The sequence below is a fragment of the Procambarus clarkii genome, chromosome 5, assembly GCF_040958095.1.
Source record: "Procambarus clarkii isolate CNS0578487 chromosome 5, FALCON_Pclarkii_2.0, whole genome shotgun sequence".
NCBI classification, from domain to species: domain Eukaryota; kingdom Metazoa; phylum Arthropoda; class Malacostraca; order Decapoda; family Cambaridae; genus Procambarus; species Procambarus clarkii.
Window position 1 is genome coordinate 28,739,851 of NC_091154.1, and position 9,873 is coordinate 28,749,723.

The 9,873-nt window shown below is 44.4% G+C and overlaps 1 protein-coding gene across 1 annotated transcript; it reads left to right on the plus strand.

Moving 5' to 3' along the window:
* The first annotated feature begins 457 nt into the window (after positions 1 to 457).
* On the plus strand, positions 458 to 811 carry LOC138351549 (uncharacterized). The gene has a single exon (XM_069303344.1). The coding sequence runs from the start codon at positions 458 to 460 to the stop codon at positions 809 to 811; it is 354 nt and encodes a 117-aa protein (XP_069159445.1).
* The last annotated feature ends 9,062 nt before the right edge of the window (positions 812 to 9,873 follow it).

Consider the following 9,873-nt stretch of genomic DNA (forward strand, 5'->3'; position numbering starts at 1 on the left):
TGCGCATCCTCAGGGAGTTCCTCTTCGCCGATGACGCAGCGATCACCACACACACACACAGCAGACGGCCTGCAGCAGCTAATCAACCGCTTTGTCGCAGCCTGTTCCGCATTCGGCCAGACAGTCAGCCAGAAGAAGACACAGGTGATGGGACAAGACGTCAATGAGTTACCCTGTATAAACATCGCAGACTATGTGCCGGAGCCGGTCCACGAGTGTGTGAACCTGGGCTCCACAATCTCAGACACCCTTTCCCTGGACACTGAACTCGACAGGCGTATCGGGAAGGCCGCAACAACACTGGCCAGGCTCACAAAGCGTGTTCGGAAAACTGTCAAACTGACAGTGCACACCAAGGCACAAGTCTACATGGCATTTGTGGTGAGTACACTTCTCTTACGGCTCGGAATCCTGGACCCTGCGCTCTGGCCAGGAGAGACGGCTCAATACCTTTCACATGCGGAACCTGAGACGCATCCTTGACATTACGTGGAAATACTACGTCACCAACAACACAGTACTCGAGAGAACAGGAGTCCCATCAATGTTCACTCTCCTGAAGCACAAACGTATGCTATGGCTGGGACATGTCACACCCATGGATGACGGCCGCATACCGAAGGACCTCTTGTATGGAGAACTGGCATCAGGAAGGAGACCCACCGGAAGACCCCAGCTGCGTTTCAAAGACGCCTACAAACGCGACCTCAAGCAGATGAACATCGACATCAACACTTGGGAGGCAGCAGCTGCAGACAGATCTGCTTGGAGATGCAAAGTACAGAAGGGACTCCAGCAATTCGTAGGGTGAACTGAAGAGGCTGGCGGAGGATAATAGACTTCAGAGGAGGTCTCGACCACTGTCAGACGCACCCGATTCGGTGTTTATCTGCGCTCGCTGCAGTCGGGACTGTCAATATTATATATATATATATATATATATATATAATATTGCAACCAACTACAGTTATCCTGTTCACTACTATGGCCACCTTATGTACTACCATCCCAACTGTATCCAGAGCTGTAACTGTTCCCATTACAACTGCTTCATTACTGACTACTACTCTAAACAACACAACTCCTTTTCCTGTTGCTATTACACGTGAGCTTGACAGCCAATCTTAAATGACTATTAATAATAATAACAATTATTGTTATCATTGTTATTAATGTCCTTATGCAAATAGCAATAGCCGAACACACTCTGGGTCAACGGCATATAATGTGTGGGAGGGGAAAAAAAATGCAAAATACAAGAGCTGTAACGTGCATTCCATGCCTTTGTGAGTGGTTATAAAAAAGCAATTATATTGGTTTGAAAACTTTGTTTCATTCGAGGTTTGAATTCCTGTATCATATAATATTACCATCCGGTTATAATGACCAAACAACGGATATGACAAGCTGGGGTCAATGTGGCTTTTAGTGAATGTTCTTAATTATTTTATATATATATGAACATCTGCGTATATGGTTTGTTGATATTCGTGTATGGCTTGTGAGTGTGGTCGTATGGTTGGTTGTGTGATCGTATGGTTTGTGTGATCGTATGGTTTGTGAGTGTGTTCGTATGGTTTGTGAGTGTGCAATGTTCTTGTGAGTATGCTAGCTCCCCCAACTCTCTCTCTCTCTCTCTCTCTCTCTCTCTCTCTCTCTCTCTCTCTCTCTCTCTCTCTCTCTCTCTCTCTCTCTCTCTCTCTCTCTCTCTCTCAGGACTTCATCAATTAACTGACTTCGTGAACCTAGTCACCTTGGCATTGCCTGGCTCCCGTGTCTTGCTGCCACTCATCAACACAGACAGTGAACCTCACCTTCAGTCAGGTCCCAAATAGACTGTGCAGCTCCAAGAGTTCCTTGCTCACAGTCGAGACGCGATGCTTGCATTCTCTCCACGGTGCTCTGAGGTAGTTCAAGCTCCTCTCTCCATCGTTCGTGTCCCTGTTAGTGCACCGTCATTCGTGTCCCTGTTACTACGTCATCATTGGTGTTCGTGCTTGTTCTAAGCTCTGTTACAGCTGCACACGCGACCTTCAACAGCCGCTGACTTAGCATGTACTAATTGTTGTTCCCTCTCCTCTTGATCCTTCGTCACTCCGGTAAAAAAATCCCATATTACAAGTGTTTTTCAGAACGATCATATGAAAAATAAATAATAATTAGATTCCGAACACGTAGTAGTCGGGGAAATGCAATTTGGAACACGAAGTAGTCAGGAAACACACACACACACAAAAATCACAATTCCGAACGTGAAATAATCAGAACAAAAATTCTGGTTTTCCGAACTGATAAATTAAAAGTTACTTTTGTTTGAAGTGTTGCCAAACGAGGCAGTGTACGTGTGCAGTGTGTGTGTGGTGGAGTGAGCAGCGGCGGGGGTTGTGTGCTAGCTCTGAGGCTCCTGACACGGGCTTAATTGTTAGTCAACAGCTTGACATGTAAGGTTTGGCAGTATTGTTAGTGCAGTTGTTGGTCTACTGCCGCTATGAGGCACTGAGTGCCGGCACCCACACAGCCCACTGAGCAAGGCTGGCACACCCACACAGTCCACTGAGCGAGGCTGGCACACACACAGCCCACTGAGCGAGGCTGGCACCCACACAGCCCACTGAGCGAGGCTGGCACACACACACAGCCCACTGAGCGAGGCTGGCACACACACAACCCACTGAGCAAGGCTGGCACACACACACAGCCCACTGAGCCGGATTGTGTTTCAGCCAGTTCAGGGGAATGATGGGCGAAGTTCGAGCACTAGCGGGTCGTAACAACCATACAGGGCTCGGAAAGTAATTAAAACTGTTGCAAGAGTGATTTGTAACTTTATAGCCGAGAGTACAGGTCGTGTGGTTTGTAGTTGATAGCGTCAGTAAAATGACTCAAACTGTTCACACTCAGTAGTAATGCTGCGCGCATGGAGACTCTTGTGTCCTCAGTTGTCGCAGTAGAGAGGCTCGACACACAAGAGGACGCTGAGGAGAGCTGGATTGTGACGTTTCCGCCGCAGCAGAGACGCTTGGCACAATGTAGGCTTGGAAAGGGGTGACTTCGTAGCATGATACAAAAAATTCACATGATAAGCTCCAGTAACAAGAACTTCCAGTAACAAAACCATCAAACCATTAAAAAGTTTCGATCTCAAGGGCAGTCGGCCGTGTTTTCAGAAATAGTTACAGCCTTCGGGGTTTTCTTTCAGAACCCAATATCAACTCCAGCCAACAGATATCTTCAAGTCTCGAGGACTACTTCGAGTTCAAAAGATTTCTCCTAGTCCACATAATTTCTTAAAGGATCTGGGATTTACCTTTTTTTTTTTGTAAGAACTTTTCAGCATGCATAGAGTTTTCCAGCCTGAAGACTATCTTCCAGAATGGAGACAAATTCTTATGGTTTGAGATCATATCCTCCATCCCACAGATTATCTTCCAGCCTTAAGGATTTCCTACAGCATTCGAGAATGTATTCCACCTGTAGAACCAATTCCAGTTTCCAAGACTTTTCCCTAGAAATATTTTCCAGGCACCAAAGCATCCAAGGCAGCGCACCTCAATCCCTTCCTTTCCCCGTTTTCTCGGTCTGATCCTTCCTGTTGGTTGGATGTAGGATTAAAGATGGAGGGTATAAAGAGTGAGGGAGGGAGGGAGGGAGGGAGGGAGGGAGGGACGGAAGGTGAAAGAAGAGGAAGACAGGTGAATTAAAGAGGGTGGACAATGTGAAATAAGGATATAGAATATGGAGAGATGCAGGTTGAGACGCACGGGGTCCTATTGACCGGGCTATTGAGAAGTCTTCATAAGGAAAGTTTCGGCCTCACACACGTGGGGTCCACGGTTCGAGTCTCCTAGAGCCCAGGTGAATGGAACACATGGGGGGATCTCTCCTCATAACTTTCTATTTTAGTGAAGAAGTCTCCAACTTGGATTGAAGAATTAATCCAGACCAAGTCCAAAAAATAATATTGGCACAAAACAGGGTCTATATGAGAGCATTTATTTTGTGTTTAAGCATGCTTGAAGAAAGCCCAAAGGCCAAAATAGTGAGTAGAGATTGAACAAGATCAAATAACAAACTAAAAAATCAAAAACACTTTAAAAAATAACTAAAAATTCTTGTCTATTTTCTTATGAAGTCCTTATCCGTGATGAAAGTTATTTTCACAAATACTTACACGATCGAATTCAGAGAGAGAGAGAGAGAGAGAGAGAGAGAGAGAGAGAGAGAGAGAGAGAGAGAGAGAGAGAGAGAGAGAGAGAGAGAGAGAGAGAGAGAGAGAGAGAGAGAGAGAGAGAGAGAGAGAGAGAGAGAGAGAGAGAGAGAGAGAGAGAGAGAGAGAGAGAGAGAGAGAGAGAGAGAGAGAGAGAGAGAGAGAGAGAGAGCCACCCCTTACCATACTCCTCGTTCTGACGTGGTTACAACGGGCCGAATCTCATCAATCGCAAACACTCATTAATTGCCATTTTTACCCGGCCAAATTGCAGGCTCAAATTTACGAGTTCCTTAGGACGGTGTGCATGCCAGAGACGAGGAGAGGCGGAGGGTGATGAAAAGAAAGGTCGATCAAAACATAGGATCTGAAAAAAAGGGACGGAGAGGTACAAAATATAGGGAAAGAGAGGGAGATAAACGGAATTGAAGAAAATGAGGATAACTGAATTAGTATCAACCAATTTTTCGTCTAATACATTCTATTTACAACTCTTGTACTGAAGCAATCATAGCAGAGACGATCTCTTATTTCTTAAGTTTCCTTACATGTGTTGTTCAACCTCTCACCTCTCCCTCCGTCCTTCCTTCCTTCCCTCCCTCCCTCCCTCCCTCCCTCACTTCCCCCCCTTCCTCCCTTCCCTCCACACCCTCCTTCCCTCACTTTCATCCGCCTTCTTCCCTCCCCCCCCAAAAAAGAAACATTCCTAGAAACAATACTCGGGTTAGAAGGAGCAAGGAAGAGCAATATAGAAGACAGTAGAGCGACCTTAGTGAGAAGTTTAAAACGCTTAAAAGTGTTGATCCCGGAGATGCTGGAAGGTTTGGAGAACAAAAAGTGGAAGAAGAGGAGAAAAATAGGAAGTTAGGTGCTAAGAACGAATACTAATAAATAAAACAAAGCCAATAATGCCTGTGCCTCCCTCGTCTCATCACAATCGACTTTGCTAATGGACCAGGACGGACCGAAACGTCGTCGGCTCCTCATTTTCGGGTGTGTGGTTTGGTCTTCATATCTTAGGCCACGTTGTTGTGACTCGTCGACTGCAATGTCAAAGGTGAGAAAATGCAGGAAATAGAACAGGGACAATGAGGAACAAGAGAGGAAACCTTAACAGCAAACCTCTCTCTCTCTCTCTCTCTCTCTCTCTCTCTCTCTCTCTCTCTCTCTCTCTCTCTCTCCTCACAGTTATCTGCTATAAATGAGACTACTAGTCTTCCCAAAGTTGAAAGCCACATGCTAGGGGCTAGCCTCGTCCGACTTTTCAGGATGGTATATAGGTGGTTGGGAACTGTCATAGGCAGGTCGGGAGTTTAAGCCATCTTAAGATGGACCGAGTTACTGCGACTGGCAGTTACCACTAATAGGTCTGAAACTGCCTTTTTTCCCTACAGTTTTTAATAAGTTTTTTCCCCCCTGTTCGTAATATCCCATCAGGCACAAACGTAACTGCAACGTTAATAGCAACAGTAAAAATAACGCTATTGTTGCGCTGTATATTTGCTGGGATTGAATGTTCAGAGAGATTGCATGTGTGTGTGTGTGTGTGTGTGTGTGTGTAACTGGCTACTGGAATAGTAAATATGTAAGAAATAAATGGAAGGTGAGAAAAATACATTGACCGCCGCTCTGATCACTAACACCATTATAATGGGGACGCAGGAAAACAAAGGCGACTCGCTGCTCGCTAATGCACTTCATTTATTCTTTTCCATTGAATGGGATTAATGATGGTAGATTATTTACTTATAAATATCAGAGCTAGGCCAGCCTACAGTCATTACCGAATTTAATATTTATATTTTATTATTGAACGAAATATTTCTCCCCCACTCTAAAATATTATATATATATATATATATATATATATATATATATATATATATATATATATATATATATATATATATATATATATATATATATATATATGTATATATATGTATATATATATATATATATATATATATATATATATATATATATATATATATATATGTATATATATGTATATATATATATATATATATATATATATATATATATATATATATATATATATATATATATATATATATATATATATATATATATGACATTCAACTCTTCATTCTGGTTGACGTCAGAGAATCATTCTTCTTCCCATCAGATGACAACAAGGCAGTTTATATGACGACGTTAAAATATTATTTTTTTAAGAGGATGGCAATCTTCGAACGCAGTGGAGAAGGAATTATCAGGAGAAAGCGCCAAGCCATTACGACTATATAGCACTGGGAACGGGGTCAGGATAAGGATTTGGGATGGGACGGGGGGGAGAGAAATGGTGCCCAACCACTTGTGGACAGTTGGGGATTGAATGCCGACCTGCATGTAGCAAGACCTTCGATCTACCGTCCAGCCCAAGTGGTTGGACACGCAGTGGCGAGCAGTCAATAATCTTTCGAAAAGTTTTTTTTTTTTTAAGGTCGCCTTTTGTTTCGACTTTAATGTAATAAATCCGGGTCTCGAACTGAAGCCTCTTTCTCCTCCTGTTGGAGACGGCACCATTTTCTGGGTGGCCTTAAACTTCACACGTCGTGGCGGAGAGAGAGAGAGAGACGTCTCAGCCGCTCCAGCTCGTTAAGCTTGTCGGTGGTCGTAGCTCCTGGTTCACCAAGCGGCAACAATTAAGCTTGGTGACACTTAAGCTTGGTAACACTTAAGCTTGGTGACACTTAAGCTTAGTAACACTTAAGCTTGGTGACACTTAAGCTTGGTAACACTTAAGCTTGGTGACACTTAAGCTTGGTAACACTTAAGCTTGGTGACACTTAAGCTTGGTAACACTTAAGCTTGGTGACACTTAAGCTTGGTAACACTTAAGCTTGGTGACACTTAAGCTTGGTGACACTTAAGCTTGGTAACACTTAAGCTTGGTGACACTTAAGCTTGGTAACACTTAAGTTTGGTGACACTTAAGCTTGGTAACACTTAAGCGTGGTGACACTTAAGCTTGGTAACACTTAAGCTTGGTGACACTTAAGCTTGGTAACACTTAAGCGTGGTGACACTTAAGCTTGGTAACACTTAAGCTTGGTGACACTTAAGCTTGGTAACACTTAAGCTTGGTAACACTTAAGCTTGGTAACACTTAAGCTTGGTGACACTTAAGCTTGGTGACACTTAAGCTTGGTAACACTTAAGCTTGGTGACACTTAAGCTTGGAAACACTTAAGCTTGGTAACACTTAAGCTTGGTAACACTTAAGCTTGGTGACACTTAAGCTTGGTGACACTTAAGCTTGGTGATACTTAAGCTTGGTGATACTTAAGCTTGGTGATACTTAAGCTTGGTGACACTTAAGCTTGGTGACACTTAAGCTTGGTGACACTTAAGCTTGATAACACTTAAGCTTGATGACACTTAAGCTTGGTAACACTTAAGCTGTACCACTCGTGTATCACCGCCGACTTCGAGAGCCAAAACTTTCACGGTTTCCTCACCGTCAATCAAAACGAAGTCAACTTTTCACGTTTCAGCCGGAGAATTTCGATTCGGAAGTACCATAGCTTGTGTGAGGCTTTAGAAATACGCTTCATCGGCTCCTTCAAGCTTCAAGCTCTGACTTTAAAAGACCATCAACAAGGTGACAGCTTCGGAGTTCTCACCTCGAAAGCCTCACATGACGTTCTACTCTTCACTAAAATAGAACGTCAAATGAACTCCCGAGAGCCCGATCGGACACACACACACACATCAGCTCTCGAAATTACGTCATCAAGGTTCTCGCTAATTTGCCTATATTTCCCCTCTTGATTCTTACCACAATCTGACGTAGGTTTTTGGTGACGCAAAAGATGGATGTGACGCCAGAGTTCCGCCGAGCGTAAAGTTCGGTCAACATTAATACATAGTTAACCAAAGCATTCGCAATTTGACATCTAATTACGTTCCAAACTAAATCAAATGCACCCGCATGGTTTGGGTCGATAAGTGAGGGTTATATACAAAGGGTATATATATATATATATATATATATATATATATATATATATATATATATATATATATATATATATATATATATATATATATATATAACACATGTCTAGCTGGCAACATACCAGCGTCCATAAGACCTATCTTTTTTGGAGCATCTCTCTGTGCTCTAAAGAAAAAGGATGGAGGGATCAGGCCAATAGCTGTGGGCAATTCTCTCCGGCGTCTCGTCGCAAAGGCAGCTGCAAGAACAGTTAGTGATGCAGCGGCCAACATGCTGAAGCCAAAACAGCTCGGGTTTGGCATTCCACAAGGGTGTGAGGCGGCAGCCCATGCAGCTCGAGCCTTCATCGCCAACATCACAGACGAAAAGGCCCTTATCAAGCTAGATTTCAAAAATGCCTTCAATTTGGTGCGGAGGGATGCTGTACTCCGTGCGGTTCATAGTCATTTCCCTTCCCTCTACCCTTTTGTACATTCATGCTACAGTATGGATCTTAAGCTACTTTTTGGCGAACATGAAATTGACTCGCGAGAAGGCGTCCAACAGGGTGACCCCCTCGCTCCTCTCCTTTTCTGCTTAGTCATCAAACAAGTCACAGAGGTCCTGTCCAGCGAGCTTAACATCTGGTTCTTGGATGATGGTACCCTAGCTGGTTCCCAAGACTCCCTCCTGGAGGACATCAGAAAAATCCAGGAGCAAGGTGCAGTTTTAGGCCTCACCCTGAACCCTTCTAAATGTGAAATAATATGTTCCAACCAGGGCATCGTAGAGAGAATAGAGGGTCTTCTGCCAAATATCCATAAAACTAAACCTGAAGACAGCACACTCCTAGGAGCTCCCCTGGGGTTGAAAGCCATCGATGAGGTCCTTGATAAGAAAATCGCCGACCTTAAGAGGATGGATGGGAGGATTGAGGATATTGATGCTCATGATGCACTCTACCTCATCACCAGATGTCTGTCCCTCCCCAGGTTAACCTACTTTCTGAGGTGTTCACCATCTTACAGTAGCCAAAAACTAAGTGAGTATGACCGGTTACTGAAATCAATGCTAGAAAAAGCCCTTAACCTCTCTCTCGATGACCTACAGTGGAAACAAGCCTCTCTTCCCGTAAGACTTGGGGGCCTCGGAGTTCGAACAGCAACGCAAATCGCTGTTCCAGCCTTCCTGTCCTCCTTATCAGCATCCGACGACCTTGTGAAGGAAATTCTACCTGCCCACTTACATCAGCTGGCAGGTGTACATGATCCCAATTTTACACGCTGTGCCACAGAGTGGGCCTCTCGTGCAGGCCAATCACCTCAACCACCATCCCCAAAATCCCACAAGCAATCCAGCTGGGATGGTCCCATTGTAGACCAAGTTGCTGCAGAGTGCCTGGGTGCTGCAACAACACAACACGACATTGCTCGCCTCACAGCAGTAGCAGCACCACATGCAGGGGATTTCCTGTTAGCAACCCCAATGTCGGCAACTGGCACGCGTCTCACACCACACGCCCTCCGAATTGCTGTGGCCCTCCGCCTTGCTGCCCCAATCCACACCAGATATAGGTGTATTTGCGGCGAGGTGGTGGCTGACAGGTACGGTCACCATGGCCTACTCTGCCAAAGCACAGGGGGATGGCACTCGAGGCACAGTGAAGTTAACGACATCATCAAGAGGAGCCTCACTACAGCTG